The sequence below is a fragment of the Cladosporium halotolerans genome (assembly GCF_011745625.1).
Source record: "Cladosporium halotolerans strain TM138-S3 chromosome Unknown Sca1, whole genome shotgun sequence".
Taxonomy (NCBI): Eukaryota; Fungi; Ascomycota; class Dothideomycetes; order Cladosporiales; family Cladosporiaceae; genus Cladosporium; species Cladosporium halotolerans.
The window spans coordinates 583,829-599,946 of record NW_027191452.1 but is presented as its reverse complement, the minus strand read 5'-3'; the positions used below and the strand labels follow the sequence as shown (position 1 = coordinate 599,946).

The 16,118-nt window shown below is 54.2% G+C and overlaps 6 protein-coding genes across 6 annotated transcripts; 5 read left to right on the top strand and 1 right to left on the bottom strand.

Annotated features, from left to right (window-relative positions):
* The first annotated feature begins 257 nt into the window (after positions 1-257).
* On the top strand, positions 258-3,340 carry WHR41_00235 (uncharacterized protein). Its single transcript, XM_069368841.1, has 6 exons — positions 258-1,304; positions 1,356-1,441; positions 1,504-2,496; positions 2,553-2,597; positions 2,652-2,899; positions 2,955-3,340. Exons 1-6 carry the CDS (start codon positions 1,151-1,153, stop codon positions 3,133-3,135), a joined length of 1,707 nt encoding a protein of 568 aa, XP_069234138.1. The 5' UTR covers positions 258-1,150; the 3' UTR covers positions 3,136-3,340.
* Positions 3,341-4,165: 825 nt separating this feature from the next.
* WHR41_00234 (uncharacterized protein) lies at positions 4,166-7,507 on the top strand (the record flags this gene model as incomplete). The annotated part of the gene is made up of 1 exon (XM_069368840.1): positions 4,166-7,507. One exon carries the CDS (start codon positions 4,166-4,168, stop codon positions 7,505-7,507), a length of 3,342 nt encoding a protein of 1,113 aa, XP_069234139.1.
* Positions 7,508-7,975: 468 nt separating this feature from the next.
* WHR41_00233 (uncharacterized protein) lies at positions 7,976-9,070 on the top strand (the record flags this gene model as incomplete). Its single annotated transcript, XM_069368839.1, has 1 exon — positions 7,976-9,070. One exon carries the CDS (start codon positions 7,976-7,978, stop codon positions 9,068-9,070), a length of 1,095 nt encoding a protein of 364 aa, XP_069234136.1.
* Positions 9,071-9,506: 436 nt separating this feature from the next.
* Positions 9,507-10,382, top strand: WHR41_00232 (uncharacterized protein; the record flags this gene model as incomplete). The annotated part of the gene is made up of 2 exons (XM_069368838.1): positions 9,507-10,126; positions 10,193-10,382. The coding sequence occupies exons 1-2, from the start codon at positions 10,029-10,031 to the stop codon at positions 10,380-10,382; spliced, it is 288 nt and encodes a 95-aa protein (XP_069234137.1). The 5' UTR covers positions 9,507-10,028.
* Positions 10,383-11,210: 828 nt separating this feature from the next.
* WHR41_00231 (uncharacterized protein) lies at positions 11,211-11,831 on the bottom strand (the record flags this gene model as incomplete). Its single annotated transcript, XM_069368837.1, has 1 exon — positions 11,211-11,831. The coding sequence occupies one exon, from the start codon at positions 11,829-11,831 to the stop codon at positions 11,211-11,213; it is 621 nt and encodes a 206-aa protein (XP_069234134.1).
* A 1,204-nt stretch (positions 11,832-13,035) lies between these two features.
* On the top strand, positions 13,036-15,425 carry WHR41_00230 (uncharacterized protein; the record flags this gene model as incomplete). The annotated part of the gene is made up of 3 exons (XM_069368836.1): positions 13,036-13,695; positions 13,747-14,416; positions 14,473-15,425. The coding sequence occupies 3 exons, from the start codon at positions 13,036-13,038 to the stop codon at positions 15,330-15,332; spliced, it is 2,190 nt and encodes a 729-aa protein (XP_069234135.1). The 3' UTR covers positions 15,333-15,425.
* Positions 15,426-16,118: the final 693 nt, after the last annotated feature.

The window sequence follows — 16,118 nt, the reverse complement described above, 5'->3', positions numbered from 1 at the left end:
ATTGACAAAACCTACCCCTGCCCGGCGACAGACGGGTTGGCGTGCTATCGTGCGGCGCAAAGAAGGACGTGGCCAGGCGCTGTTGCGAAAGTGCCAAGCTTCGAATCAAGCGTGGCAGACAAGCAGCCACCAGGGCCCCTACCGCTCGCCTTATCTCTGCAGCCCAGCCCTCGGCGCTTCTGGAATCTTGCTTCCTTCAGGCCTTGCGGCGGCGGCACCCGGGCGCTATTTTCTCGCTAGTTATCGTCGTCGTCAGGAAGAGTGCGTGTCGCGTGTCACAGCATGCGTGGTGGGTGTGTTGACAAAGGGACTCGCGCCTGTGAGCGTTCCTTGTTGTGCGCCACAGGTCGGAGAAATCCGTCGTGTCTGCATCCACCATGGCAATAGCATGTGCGGCGCCACTTGATCGTGTGGACGTGGAAAGGATGGGCCTGGGGCAAACCTCGACGGTCTGGACACGACTCCGCTAGCGTTGGGGTAAGGAGCGGGCATCGCCACGGAGGACCAACCTCATCTCTGCCGCATCTCTGCCGTGGACGGCGCCATTACGTGCGGAGCCGGGCTCGCCATGCTTATCGCGTGTCAGTCTTTCACGACAATGCTGCTTTTGCTCAAGCGTGTGTGCCGGGCTGAGTTGTGCTGCTTAGCGCCAACTTTGGGTGCAGTGCCATTGCCCTGGTCGCATGTCACCTGCGGCGTGTCGCGACGACATGCTCGTTCCTGTCGTGTCCAGGCCCCTAGCCTGTGTGGCGTTCATCTGCAGGCTTCGGCGCCGGTAGGCCATTGACAATCGAGGTCTTGCTTAGAGCGGCGTGGTATGGGACTAGGCAGGGTCACAGCGGCACCTAGCAGCGGATCGCCATTGCTCTCGTCCGGGCCTAATCGCAGGGAAGGCGCGATTCGCGCAAGAGCACTGCTTTAAAAGCAGCGCGCCTTCGCGCCGCTCGCACGCCCTCCGCAACATTCAACCTCCGTGGCCTGACATCGCACGCAGCGTCCTTTTGTTCGGGACAAGCAAGGTACTCTTCACTGCAGCGATCCCTTCACCTGGTCACTACTGTGCGGGCTTGGTAGTCGACACCACCCAGCTCACTTTCTTGAACACCAACTGCTGGATCCCACTCAAAACCTTCTCGCGAACCCCCTCATCATGGCAGATTCCGACGAGGAGAAGCGCCAGTACATTGTCGATGACAAGAACATTGCCAGCTCCGACCATGAGAACGGCATCACTGAGTTTCGCAGAGGCTCGGTCGCCGTAGGAGAAGCGGCAGCCCTGTACGGTGATGTTGAAACTGCTGAGAGTCGGTATACCCCAGAAACCAAGTGACAGGACAACACTGACGATACCAAAGAGTATGGATACGTCGCTCGTGGCCTCAAATCACGCCACATCCAATTCATTGCCCTTGGTGGTACCATTGGCACTGGTTTGTTCTTGGTGAGTATAGCAGGCTGACCTCTCCATTTGGCAGGAGAATGGTGCTGACCTCGATTGCCTAGGGTATCGGCAGTGCTTTCGTCAAGGCTGGCCCTCTCTCTGTCCTTCTCGGTTACTCGTTCACTGGTCTCGCCATCTTCGGTATGATGCAATGCCTGGGTGAGATGGCCACATGGCTTCCGCTTCCTGGTGCTGTCCCTCAATACTGCGCTCGGTACGTCGATCCGGCCATGGGTTTTGCCGTCGGATGGAACAATTGGCTATCCAGCTCCCTCACTCTCTGTGCTGAAATCTCCGCCGCTGCGATTGTCATTGGCTTTTGGAACGATGAAATCAACCAGGCTGCGTGGATCACCTTGATTCTCGCGCTGATCATATGTCTGAACATCTTCGCCGTATCAATCTACGGTGAGGCCGAATTCATCTTTGCCTCGATCAAGATCATTACGATTGTTGGCTTGCTGCTCCTGGCCTTCATCATTGATCTCGGCGGCTCCCCCGACCAGGGAAGACTGGGATTCCGGTACTGGACAGCTCCATGGGCCGCAATGAAACAATACGTCGGCGTCGGATATGTTGGCCGTTTCGCAGGTCTCTTCTCCACACTCGTGAATGCTGCATTTAGTTACGGCGGTGTGGAAATGGTTGCCGTCGCCGCTGGAGAGGCTGAGAACCCTCGTCGCAACATTCCGAAGGCCTGCCGCCGCGTCTTCTGGCGCATCATGTTCTTCTACGTGTTGGGATCGCTCGCAATCGGTGTCATCGTCCCCGCTGATGACGACCGCCTGCTCAACGGTGGTGCCGGTGCTGCATCTTCTCCCTGGGTCATTGCCATCGTCCGCGCCGGTATCCCCGTCTTGCCACACATCATTAATGCCGTCATTCTCACCTCGGCCTCTTCTTCTGGAAACGCTTTCCTTTTCAGCGGTTCTCGTTACCTCTTTGCTTTGGCTCAGAATGGCCAGGCGCCCCGCTTCTTGCTCACTTGTACGAAGAAGGGCGTGCCTGTGTACTGCGTCCTCGCGACCGCATCTGTTGGTCTTTTGACCTATATGGTAAGCCGAAAAGACATGATCCGGTGAGACGTCAAACGCTGACTTGACTCTCTTAGACCGTTTCTGAGGGGTCCAACAATGTCTTCAATTGGTTCCAGACGGTAAGTTATTCAGATCGAAGCAATTGTGTTGACAATAAGCTGACAAGCTACCAGCTCACCACTATTACCTCATTGTTCACTTGGATCAGCATTCTCATCGCTTTCCTCCAATTCCGCAAGGCCTGCAAGGCGCAGGGTGTAACCGACAAGGACAAGCCTTGGGCCTCAAAGTTCCAGCCGTACAACGCGTACTTCGCGCTTGTCTTCTTCGTCATCATTGTCGTCTTCAATGGCTGGAAGGTCTTCACCCACGACGCCATCACCGGCGAATCGAACTGGGCCATAGAGGACTTCATCACAGCGTAATTCTTCTTCTTGCCACAAATTGCCCTAAGCATTACTGACTTCTTGATCCAGGTACATCGTTGTCCCCGTCTACATCGGCCTCTTCGTTTTCTGGAAGCTCTTCAAGCGCACCAAGTTCGTCAAACCCGCCGAGGCTGACATTTGGACCGGCAAAGCCGCGCTCGACGCTGAGGAATGGCCGGAGGTTGTGCCGAAGAATTGGCTCGAGAGAGTGTGGTTCTGGATTGCGTGAGCTTATCGTGGTTTCGCGCTTGGTCGCATGCATTGTTGTGCGGAAGAGATGCGGAGAATGGGCCTTGCATACTTCGGGCTTGGTTGCGTTGAGGTTTTCGTTACGTCGCATGAATCGACGCCTAATGTTTGCATGATGAGAACTTGTCTCTAAATCGAAGAACACAATGCTACCCCTGGAGATGAGAGACATGCGTTCGAGGATCCTCGAAGGTTCCGTTCCGGTGTCGTCAGCGTTTCATGGTTACAGCGAGAAACCCGCATGGATATACTCACATTTCGCGCGTTGCCTCGAGTGATACTTTTGCTTTTCATGTATATGGTTTCGGGCTCTTGAATGCAACGATTCACACCTTTGTCACAAGTGTGAGAGTTGAAACGTATGATTCGTCGAACGCGTACGATTAAGATGAGCGACCTGCCATATCACAATCTTGCTTTGACTCGCCGGATCGATTTTGGTGCGAGTATCGTCGACTCCCAGAGCTCCAACTCACATTCTGCCACCGAGATAAGCGAACTTGACGTGGGTACGCGATTCCTTTTGTTTCTCATGTGATGAAGATTTCCGTGCAAGCAGTCGCCTTCGTAAGAATGTAACAAATGGGCCACCACTTAGATGGCTGACTCTTCACTGAAATCTAACAGATGCTACTTTGATCCACTTTCGGAACCATGACATGCATGTGGCGCCCTCCGGTTGACAAGCACGTGACTTGTGCTGGCCAGGGGCGCAGTTTGATTTCGGAAGTCAAGAGCTCGGAGACTCTGGGGCTGGGTCCGGCCCGAGAATGCGAGATCTGGGAGACGCTCCGCAGATCCCCACCGAAGGCTGGCCCGGCATTGTCCCGCCGCCGCCATCCCAGCTATAGTATCGCTGGTCGCAATCCTGTCTCCATCTCTATACTCCATTGCGGCTCTTCACCGTGACTCTGAGTCTGTCAGTCTACTCCTCCTAACTCATGGAATACCGCTAAGCAGCCTGTCCTGCCAGTGACAGTACACTACAATGCCCTGCGCTGGGTAGCAGCATGTCCAACCTCTTCGCCCGCCGCAGATCGGTCCCCTCAGCGGCGCATGTCAATGTCGATGATCTGTTCGAAAAGCTGAAACAGCACGACCCAGAATGGCTCTCATCGACATTGAGCGAGCGCTGGAATCAAATATCAGAACGTGGGTCCGATTTCCACATTCACGAGTCGAGTGATGCCACAGCTTCACCGCGAAGACCATTGCTGAATCGCTTAAAGCGAAGGAGCCAGCACTCCATCGAAGCTCTTGTGAAACCTATCTGGACCTTTGATGTAACGGCTTCGAAGCTTCCCCAGGGCCGCACCGTGCCAGATCACGTCGCTCTCATCCGGAATCATGACTGGTCCTCAACTGAGTTAGGGCCAATGTCCTCATGGTCCGATGAGCTGAGACGTCTGGTCAATACCTGCCTTCTAGATCCGAGGCCCGCGGCGGTTTGGTGGTTGAAGAGCAGGATCATGATTTACAATGAGGGATATGCTTTGATATTAGGGAAACGACACCCTGGAGCGCTTGGAATGTCTCTAGCAGCGGCATGGCCCGAGTTAGTCGGTAGCTTCGATCAACACTTCAACAATGCGGAAGAATTGGGACAGTCGGCTAGTGGGGATAACGCCTTCTATATAACAGAGCGCAACGGCTTCTGTGAGGAGCTATGGGCTTCTTGGGCGATCATGCCCGTCCCAGCAGAGAACGGAGGAACCGGCTTCTACAATGCAGTTTTCGAGACCACCAAACAAGTCATGACCGAGCGAAGGATGTCCACGTTGATGCTCCTCGGGCGATGCACAACTGCCGCGAAAGGCACGCAAGACTTTTGGAAGCAGGCTGTGAAAGGGCTTGACCCTAACCACTATGATGTGCCGTTTGCTGCGCTATATGCCGCTGCAAGCCCTGACACCGCAATGCACCGTCCAAACGTCCTCAGCGAGCAATGGGAGGCAACCTCACAGACGTCGAAGACATCCTCCGACCCCTCATCGAGCTTCAGCAGCCGTCAATGGACTCTGGAAGGCATGTTAGGCTTGCCTCCAAGCTGTAAAGGCTTGCCGTCACGCATAGACTCTGACGCGGCGGCTGAATCACTTAGCCCCCTACTCCGGCAAGCCCTTTCCACCGGGAAGATCATGCTACTCACTTATGAGGACGATACTTTCCCACAAGGACTTCGGGGAGTGGCTAGGTCCCGTGCTTTCGAAGATGAGTGCATGGCCGCTGTGTTGTGTCCAGTTGGCCCAACGAACCGTGAAAACCCGCTGGGCTTTATGCTCATTGGCATCAACCCTCGTTGTGCATACGACAGCGACTACAAGACGTTCATAAGCATCCTCTCAAGGCAGATGGCGACATCTATCGCTTCAGTCGTGCTTGCAGAGGAGGAGCTGAAGCGATCACGAGATGCAGCAGAGCTGGCTACGCAAGACCGCATTCGAATGTCAGAACAACTAGCGGTAACCAAGCAAGAGGCGAAAGAGACTGAGGTTCGGTTCCGCCGTATGACTGAGCTTTCTCCCATGGCAATGTTTCATTTTGATGAGCTGGGCAACGTGCTCTATGCGAACGAAGAATGGTTTGAGCTTACTCAACATCCACGCAACGCGTTCTACCCACTGTCTTGGTATAGTGTGATTCACGAAGATGACCATGAACTCATGGACCGCGAATGGGCCAAGCTCACCTCAGGCGAACCAGTGCACTTCGAGCTGAGACTGAAGCGACCGTTCACGACAGATGAGACTCTCAGTGGGGAGCAAATTGAGGGAGATACATGGATTCTGGCAGCAGCATACGCTGATAAGAGAGAAGACGCGACCGTCGCAGGTGTTTTGGGTTGTCTTACCGATATCAGCCGACAAAAATGGGCGGAAGGCTTCCAAGCTCGTCGGACCGAAGAGGCCATGGAACTCAAGCGTCAGCAGGAGAACTTTATGGACATGACATCGCACGAAGCACGCAATCCGCTATCTGCGATTACCTTGTGCGCTGAAAGCATCACAACAGCTTTGAAAGAACTTCTCGACAACAATCGTGGCACGATTACGTTGGATCGAGACGCCCTGGAGACACATCTGGAGGGCGCCGAAATCATCGTGGCGTGTGCCCAACATCAAAAGAGGATCATTGACGACGTGCTCACTCTCAGTAAGCTTGATTCGGGCTTGCTTGTCATCTGTCCGGTGGAAGTCCAGCCTGTTGAAACCATCAAGCAGGCGCTCAGAATGTTTGACAGCGAGTTGCTCAAATCGGACATTACACTGGAATACCATTTCTTACCATCGTATTATGCACTGAACCTGGACTGGCTTCGACTTGACCCGAGCCGTTTGTTGCAGATCTTGATCAACCTACTTACCAACGCCATCAAGTTCACTGCGAATTGCAACTTGAGGAAGATCACAGTATCAGTTGGCGCTAGCGTTCAGTGTCCAGAGAACTTCTGTGAGGGAATGAAATATCTCGCTGATCCCAATGTGAGGAGTCCGCTATCTCCACGCGCTGACGAAGATATATACCTATCGATCGAGATCAAAGACACCGGACGTGGTATCTCCCCCGAAGAGATGACACGTTTGTTCCAACGATGGGGACAGGCGAGCCCCAGGACTTCCATCAAATACGGAGGAAGTGGCCTTGGCCTCTTCATCAGCAGGGAGCTCGCTAGCAGACAGGGTGGCCAAATTGGCTTCACATCTGAGTCAGGCGTGGGATCAACTTTTGCTTTCTACGTCCAGGCACAGCGATGCGGCCCGCCTCAGCCGAAGACTGCGCGCCAGACCTTTTCAACAGGCTCGGGCTCGAACGTTCGCAGGCGTTCGAAAGCCAGCATTTTCACCGCTGCTGCAACGACAGAAGAACAAACGCAGAGCCATGTCACTCACGAGTTTGCCACACAAAAGGTCAGCGAACTGGATGACCTAGCCAGCACTGAGCTCCATTTGCTCGTCGTCGAAGACAACCTCGTCAACCAGAAGGTGGTGGCGAAGCAGCTAGTGCGCGCAGGCTACACAGTTGCAGTCGCAAACCACGGCCATGAAGCTTTGGCCCATATCAGGAAGACCTCACACGCCAATCGCCACAGCGGCATTCCGCTGCACCTGGTCTTAATGGACGTTGAAATGCCGATCATGGATGGTCTTGCGTGTGCGCGTCAGATCCGCGAGATGGAAGCTCAGGGCTCTCTGCAGGGCCATATCCCGATAGTTGCCGTGACGGCGAACGCAAGAGCTGAGCAGCAGGCTGCTGCTTTGGAGGCTGGCATGGATAGCGTTGTCACGAAACCTTTCCGGATGCTGGAGCTATTGCCGGAGCTTGAAAGAGTGAGGAAGATGTTTGCCACTTGAAAAGTTTGGAGAAATTTGCTTTGTCTCCCAGACTCGAGTTGGGAAATGAAAGTTGACGAGATATAGATCATGAGGATTAGCGCGGCGTTCCAAGATACCACCTGCAATTGAGCACCTAATGGGTACGTTTATGATCATCGATAGTCTCGTTGATCATGTTCAAGCTGCCGCCTCAGCGCAAACTATCGTTACGCGGATGTATCGTTATATGTAGTGGCGTGAACCTGAGATATCGCCTCCCAAGATGTTAGCCTCAGGCGGCAAAATGCTTGGCACCGTCGGCAAGCCTCGAAGTCATGCGGCGGGGTTGGTAACTTTTTGAGAAGATGCGCGACAAACCACACCAGTGACACACACAGTCGCGGCGACTTTCGCTAGCTCGGACAAACTTGCGCGACTGTTGTGGACAGAGAAATATGAGCGGATAGTCACAATTGCACGGCCGACATTGCACACCACATCGCCGCCATGTCGAAGCTCTCCCCCGAGGCGAGCAGCCTCCACGAAGCGACCTTCGCAAATGCGAAAGGCTCGGAGGGCGTCAAGTCATATGCCCAGCAGGAGCTTATGAAGCTCAGCGGCATCCAGGAGCCTGGTGAACTCATCCGAATCGTGCAAGAGCTTGTGCAACATCAGCTTTTCCGCACCCTCAAAGCCGAGCGCACGCTTTACTGGGCTCCGAGATCAAAAGAGGTCGCGGCCTCGCTTTCAAACCTCGACAATGACGAAAGGCTCATCTACGAGGCGATTGAGAACTCTGAGACTACGGGAATATGGTTGAAAAGGTTGAAGCAGAATACAGGTGTTGCGCCAGGAAATGTGAACAAGATCATCAAGAAGCTGGAGTCGAGCCAATTGATCAAGAGCATAAAGAGCGTCAAGTCGCCTGCGCAGCGGATCTACATGCTCTTTCATCTCGCGCCCGCCGAGGATGTCACTGGAGGTAGTTTCTTCGACTCAGGCGACCTTGACGAGGGACTTGTGGAAGAGCTGGGCAATTTGATCGTTTTCCACGTGCGCAGCCAGAGCTGGGTAGAAGTCAAGCCTACACGGTCTAGACACGATCGCAATACCTCGCCCGTGGATGTGGACGCGGAGGACGGAGGAAAAGCTGGGACAAAGCGCAAGCGCGATTCGACTACAGGCGACGACGCGGCGGCTCCAAACAAGCGCAGACAACCCGAGCCTGTCATCACTCAAGTGGCTTTCCCAGCCGGCAGCCGCGGCTATCCAACTGCAGACAGCATTCACAGTTTCATTACCAACTCCAACGCGATCCGAGAGTCGAAAGCTGCTTCAATCACTATTCGAGAGGTTCAGGAAATACTCAATGTGCTGGTCTGGGACGAGAAACTCGAAAAGGTTGGCAATGGCTATCGCACGGTCATGGGCGTCAAGTTCAGGCCTCCTGGGTCCTACGACGCCGACGGTATCGAAGAGATTGTCGGCAATGGCCTTACCGAAGCACCATGCGGAAGGTGTCCCGTCTTCGACCTCTGTGCTCCCGGCGGCCCGATCAACGCGGGGAATTGTGTCTACTTCGAACAGTGGCTCAAGGCATGAGGATTGCCACGGTTGTTTGACGTTCGCGACGTTTCGAAGGTGCAACGTCGGAGTAATAACGTCGGTGCAGCGGTACAAATTTGACAGTTTAGCGAAGGCGTTGGTAAGGAATTTGGATGCGCGAGAAGCATCAATCGTCGTTTATGTATTTTACTCCACTAGCGTGTCATGTTTCCACGATCAGCCTGCTGAAGAGAAATCGACCCGAGTGATGCGCAAACCTCTGACTCGTGATGTGCCATCTCCAAGAGCGGCAGTCCTGATACCAAACCCCTTAAGGCGCGCATCTTCAAACCGGCCTTCTTCAAGCTAGGCCAAGCCGCGTCAAGGCCAAGTCCAAGGCCGAGTCAAGCCAATCTCCGTCTTCACAGCTGCCAACGTCGCGGGCCAATGAGCGGATCCCATCGCCCCCTTAGCGCAACGAACTATTCATGTACATTAAATTACCAGACTGGAGACCCGGCGAGCTCTCTTTTGGCGACGGCGAATCAGCCATGATCCTAGCCGTTGTGTGGCGTACTATTCATGCCCGCATCCCACCCGTTGAGCCTCCGGTCTGGTCGAGGCTTGTCCATGTAGGTTGTGTTTCTTGTCTTCCAGTCTCGGCCTCGACTTCGCCTTGACTTCATTCGACTCCGCTGCACCTGGCGTACACTGCTCCTTTCTCGCCTAGATCGTTGGCGCTGTCACTCCTTCAAAGCAGATCTGTCGCTCGTTCAAACAAATCACATTCCTTCAATACAACGTTCAGTCACGAGTCCAGCGTCCGTCAGCCCTACCTTCCAGCCCGCATTCCAGCGCCCGCCTTGGGATACCACCACCTACCAATCAGGTCATACGCGATCAACATCGGTCCATCTCACCACTCAAGGCTTCACATCCTGGTGCTATCAACCGGCGCGAAACCACATCCTATCACACTGGTCTTTGAACAAATCTACCAGCACTTCACAACAAAATGGCCGGCGTTCGTGACCCGGCTTTCTGGAAGCGCTTCTCGTACGCCGTCCACCTCGACGAAGAGAAGGGCGAGAAACTTGGACCGCAGCATGACTCGTACGTGACCAATATCCTCCGCGAGGGCCAGCTCCCTTCAAAACGTTGTTGCTAACAAAGCCGCAGTGATTCCTGGCTCGCGCGCCAACAGAGCAAAAAGAAGAACCGCGCGCGCGTCTGCTGGGGCTTCTGGATCGTCTTTCTGCTGTTCGTTGCGGCCGTCGTCGCCGTCATCATCTGGCTGGTTGAGAGCGGCGTGTTGAGTAATATCGGGCACAGCGGCGGCGATAAGATGGCGGATGCGTCGTCCTCGTGATTGGAGTCTGCTTTGTCCTTGGTTGCATTTCTCGAGGAGCCGGCTCCATTACAGGCCGGTTCGAGACTAGACGGGCGCTATGGGGTGATGCTTTTTGTATAGATTCTACGATACCATGATTTGGCGCAAGCAAAGGGCCTTGCATAGCTAGTATTTGAAGCAACATCATTTATCTGAATGTCAGTGGCATGACAGTCGCGTTGGGCAAAACATGAGTTTTGGGGATGTATGCAATCTTGCTCGAAGTACTGACTTATATCAGAAAGGATTGTAAAGCCGTTCTACCAATCCAATTGGAGTCCCACGCTCGATGTAGATAACATAATACAACTTTGAAGAAGCGGGTGTCACAATTGCATTTAAGTATGGGAGATCATGAATTTGAAAACCTTTCCGGCTGGGATTTCAACTTGCTAATGTACACGTAATTCCCATGGATTCCCAGTAATTCCTAACCGTTACGCCTCGCTTGAATCCTGTTTTGTGTTGGGTATCATTCGCTTCGATGCGATGCGATTCCTGAGGACATTTCTTGCAGCTCATTCCCATGACTCATTCACTGGCTCGATGGGGTGATGCATGTGCTTCTTTGTCGTGGTCGGCCGCTGCCCATCATGTCCCTCCCCCCAGAAGTCCCTCTAGCCGTCCGTGGCTTTAGTGTCCGGAAGAGGAATCCGCACTCACTCGATCTCAGAAAGATCAAGAATGATCTCGTCAGGATTGACGACAACACTGATAATAGATGTCAATAGTCCGGTGAAGCGGTTTGGTGGATTGTGAAGAGATGTAGCTTGAGGAAGGGCAGGATAGTCATTATAGGCGAGCCTACTACCTTGGTCTCTCCGGAGTCGGGCTCCTGCTGACACTGCGCGGGTCCCTACCGCGCTCGCGCAGCCACTTCTTCGTCGAAAGCTCCAGTTCTCTCTCAAGCTCGGGGGACGGCTCCTTGCGATGGATGAAGTTGCAGAATCCGCCGCGCACGCATCCTTCGCCACTGTTGAGCCTGCAGCAAGCCTCGCGGAAGTCGGTGACAGGACTGAGCTCGGCGTAGACGGGCCTTCCTGCGTACCACCTGCTGTTCAAGCTCTCGCTCGCGGCCTGGGCGGAATCCTCATACTTGAAGCGCGCGTACACGTTTCCGATCAAGTGATCGTTGTTGTTGTCGCACACTACCACCTCTTCGAGCTCGCCGAACTTGCACATCTCACACCAAAAGTCCTCGTAGAAAGCGTCGAAGTTGTTCTGGAGCTGCGCGGGCGTCATGCGCGACTTGCCATCGTAGGCGGGGTTCTGGTAGAGATTCGGAAGGAGGATGGTCTGGCTGTAGGAAGGCTTGACGTGCTTGCGCGAGCAGCGGTCGCCGTGGCGGCACGCGCCGATTTTGTAGTAGAAGGAGCAGTTGACCTTGTCCTGCTCGGTACCGAAGATGGAGGCGAGATAGTTGGCCATGATGTCGTGAAGAGGTTTGCTAGGGGGCGATGACTTTTGTCGAGTGGAGGAGAGGAATGCGCCTCACGCCGATGTTGTTGGAGCGGGCAAAGGTTGGTGTGGTGGCTTGATCACCATCAAGCGAGGCAGTCGCGACGCGGATGTTGGACTTCGAGCCGTCGGCGTTGCGGGAGACTCGGCCCGCGTTTTGTCAGCCTGATTCCTCAGGCTTCCACGGGCTGCCTCATGGCTGTCGAACTGTACAACTCCACCAGACTCACATCACGGACGATAGGCAGTGTGATGGGTCTGCAATGCTGCCTCCTGACTTTTTCAGGTGTTTTATGATTGCCTCCCATGTAAATGAGCTCTTCAGAGATGCCCCCGTCTCGTGACCTCCGCAAGCCATTTGCAGCAACATGGATTCGTGAGATGGCATCTCAATTCGCGCTGTGTCGAGGATATCAAGAGTTCTTCATTGTATCACGAAAGTTCAGAATCCTACGGCGACTCTGACATCTACATGCACTGGCATTGCATACTTCAAGTCGCGAAACCGGTTTGGTATTCTGACCGTGGGGCCTATTTGCGTCTGACGAAATGTCACTCATATGAACAACCACCGCTGCGATATCGGTTTCAGCATGTTGGGAAACAACGTTCATGTGGAGGCTCACGATCGTGTGAGTAATGTATATTTTAGCATTTACAACTGTTTCGATCGAACAAAGTGTTCTGGCGGGCCTGGTTGTACAGCGGACACTTCAGCGAGGGACCCGTGGCGAAAGCGGGGAAAGGAAGGTCGAACCACTGACTTTCGACCCTAGAGAGCAACCGGAGCCTCAAACTCCCTTCGAACTACATCATCCGCCCGGAACAACGCCCCGAGCCATGCATGCACGCGTTTGGGCGCGCCCCGCCTTCTGCACTTACAGACCTCCAACAGGTAAATCGAAGCTCTGCTTCGGCAGCAAAGAGGTACCCCCCCATGCGCCAAAATGGCAGCCACTTTTCGGTAATAAGCGTCATGTCAACATATTTCTGCGGGACCGGAGGCTCAATGTCCTCATTACGAGGCATCATAAAGATTGGGGGGGTCAAGTACACGCCTTTCGCTCCTCTTCATTACTATTTACTTGCCTAGACACTTTTCACTGCAACTTTCCTTTCTAGTAGCGGCTGGCTTCTTTCTTCACATATCACTCGAATGCCCACCAAACGCAAAATGGCTGCAGCAGAGGTCCAGAGACCTGTGCAATCCACCAAGTATGGTGAGAACATGACAAACGGCATTCTCAAGAGCGAACACAAGCCAAGTGCGCCCTCCGGCAAAGGCACGAGTCAAGATGAGATCCAGTTGGTGCTTCAGAACTTCCGCATTTTGATTGCGGATCTTTGCGAGCAGTTCAACATGGGTCACCCAGGATCAGCAATCGGCATGGCAGCCATGGGTGTGGCTCTCTGGAAGTACACAATGAAGTACGCGCCTCATCAGCCGAATTGGTTTAACCGAGACCGTTTCGTGCTATCGAACGGTCACGCTTGTCTTTTCCAGTATTGCAACCACTATCTTTCTGGCTATAAGGCAATGACCTGGGAGCAGCTTTTGTCATATCACTCAGAAAGGCCTGATTCCCTGTGCCCAGGCCACCCTGAGATCGAACATGAGGGCATTGAGCTCACCACCGGTCCCCTTGGTCAAGGAATAGCAAACGCTGTTGGATTGGCAATGGCTTCCAAGCACTTGGCCGCGACATACAACCGCCCTGGCTACGACGTGGTCAACAACCACATCTGGGTCACAGTTGGTGATGCTTGCATGCAAGAGGGCGTTGGATGCGAGGCCTTCTCGTATGCTGGTCATCTCAAGTTGACGAACCTTACTGTAAGCTTCAAACCATGCGAGTGAGTAGAGTGACCCTACTGACATTTACAGTGCATCTACGACAACAACCAAATCACCTGCGACGGTAGCGTCGACTTGACCAATACTGAGGATGTCAACAAAAAGATGGAGGCATGCGGATGGGAGATTATTGACGTTGAGGACGGTATCAACGATGTAGATGGCATCGTCGCCGCCATGGAGAAGGGTCGCGACCCCAACCGTACCAAGCCGCTGTTCATCAACGTCCGCAGCATTATTGGCGTCGGCAGTGCAAAGGCCGGTCAGGCAGCTTCTCACGGTGCGCCGCTGGGAACCGACAACGTCGCCGACATGAAGAAGGCGTACGGATGGGACCCCTCCAAGAAATATTACATCCCTGAAAAGGTCAAGGAGTTCTACGCAGATATTCCCGCTCGTGGCGATCGTTGGGTGTCGGAATGGAATCAGCTAGTGGAGAAGTACCAGCAGGCCCATCCTGAACTCGGCGCAGAGTTCCAGGCCCGTGTCGAAGGCAGACTCCCTGCCGACTGGAACAAGCTCATTCCTTCAAGCTTCCCGACTGAGAACACACCCACCAGAAAGAGCAACAACTATGTGATGAAGGATATTGTCGAGCAAATCAACACCTTCATGGTTGGAACCGCCGACCTCACTCCTTCAGTCAACCTCACTTACAAGAACTACGAGATCTTCAACCCACCGGACCTCAAGCCAATCAGTGAGTAAAGGCTTCCTGCTCTTTTTATGTTAATATCAGGGTTAACGTCATTCCAGGCGGTTCAGTTGGCAGCTACAAGGGCCGATACATCCACTACGGCATCCGCGAGCACGTCATGGCAGCCATCGCGAACGGCCTTGCAGCCTACAACCCAGGTACCATCATCCCAATCACCTCTTCATTCTTCATGTTCTACCTCTACGCCGCCCCCGCCGTCCGCATGGGAGCTCTCCAAAAGATCCCCGTTATCCACGTCGCAACCCACGACTCCATCGGCGCCGGCGAAGACGGCCCCACGCACCAGCCCGTAGAGCTCGCCGCTCTCTACCGCGCAATGCCCAACATGCACTACATCCGCCCCGCCGACAGTGAGGAAGTTGCCGGCGCGTGGGAGGCCGCGGTGAACTACAAGCAGGGCCCGAGCATGATCTCCGTCAGCCGGCACGCGCTGCCGCAGACGGGCGTGACGAAGCGCGAGGGCGTGAAGAAGGGCGCGTACGTTGTCAGGGAGGAGAAGGACGCGGCCGTCACGCTCATCTCGGTTGGCGCCGAACTGCACTTCGCCGTCAAGGTTGCCGAGGCTCTGCCCATCAAGGCCCGCGTTGTCAGCTTCCCCTCGCACGCCCTGTTCCAGCTGCAGAGCAAGCAGTATCAGCGTGAGGTGCTGCGCCGGAACGAGAATATCCCCGCCGTCGTCATCGAGCCGTACGTGAGCTTGGGGTGGGAGAGGTATGCGGATGCGGGCTTGAACATGCGCAGCTTCGGCCACAGCTTGCCGGGCAAGTATATCTACGACTACTTTGGTTTCAACGTTGAGGGTATGACGAAGAAGGTTGAGGCGTTCGTGCGCGATTGGCAAGAGGGCGCCATTGGTCGGGGCGAGTTTGCGGATCTGTTGGAGCCACCTTCTCACTGAAGTACTGTAGCTTCGTTCGCTGGATCGATGCATAATATGTATACAGTGTAAGAGTCGCACTTCGGTTAAAGCAAAATATCCTCACTCATCACATAGTCTGTTCGATCTGAATATTCCCAGCGGTCAGTAACAAACTGAGCAACCGTCCAACGATGCTGGTAAGATCGACGCTACACGCATGACACCAGCGTCATGTTTTACTCTCCGTCTATCACAAAGGCTACTACGCTGGTGTCAGCCCCATCGGTAATCACGAATATGGTGATGGTACGGTGTTGTGTCTGGGATCTCTTACGCCTGGCATAACCCCAAGGAAGCTCATGATCCTACCTATAGGTACCCATAGAATTTCCGCGGGGGGGCTTCGGGAGGCGACGACCACTAGCGCCTGCTGGGGCGAGCCAACCAGCGCTGCGCTCCAATACTCTCAGTCTGCCCCAACCCTAACCCTTGCAACACCTTGCGCGAGAAGTATAGACTGGTCGAGACGCACTGCCTCGCGGATTCCAAGAAGCAATGCTTGATGAGCGTGTCTCAAGTGCACGAGGTATTTTCTCAGCGAAACGTATGACCCGGACATACATTTTTGATAGACTGCGATCTGGGTCGGATCGCATGAAGAAAGTACGCGACTCTGGCTTCAGTTGTCCCGAAGATTCCATAAGCCTGATGGCATGCTGTGACGGACAAGGCCATCTTGCCCATGGCTCTCGCGGGCGATTGATGGAGGCCTCGGATGATCTGATAAGCAACTATGGTGAGAGTGCATTTCTTCAATTCTTAGGT

What these genes read in the sequence shown, in the direction of transcription:
- WHR41_00235 (XM_069368841.1), top strand. Translation starts at nt 1,151, where the DNA reads ATGGCAGATTCCGACGAGGAGAAGCGCCAGTACATTGTCGATGACAAG. An exon ending in TTGGTCTTTTGACCTATATG is followed by an intron (nt 2,497 to 2,552) that starts GTAAGCCGAAAA and finishes TGACTCTCTTAG; the next exon opens with ACCGTTTCTGAGGGGTCCAA. An exon ending in TCTTCAATTGGTTCCAGACG is followed by an intron (nt 2,598 to 2,651) that starts GTAAGTTATTCA and finishes ACAAGCTACCAG; the next exon opens with CTCACCACTATTACCTCATT.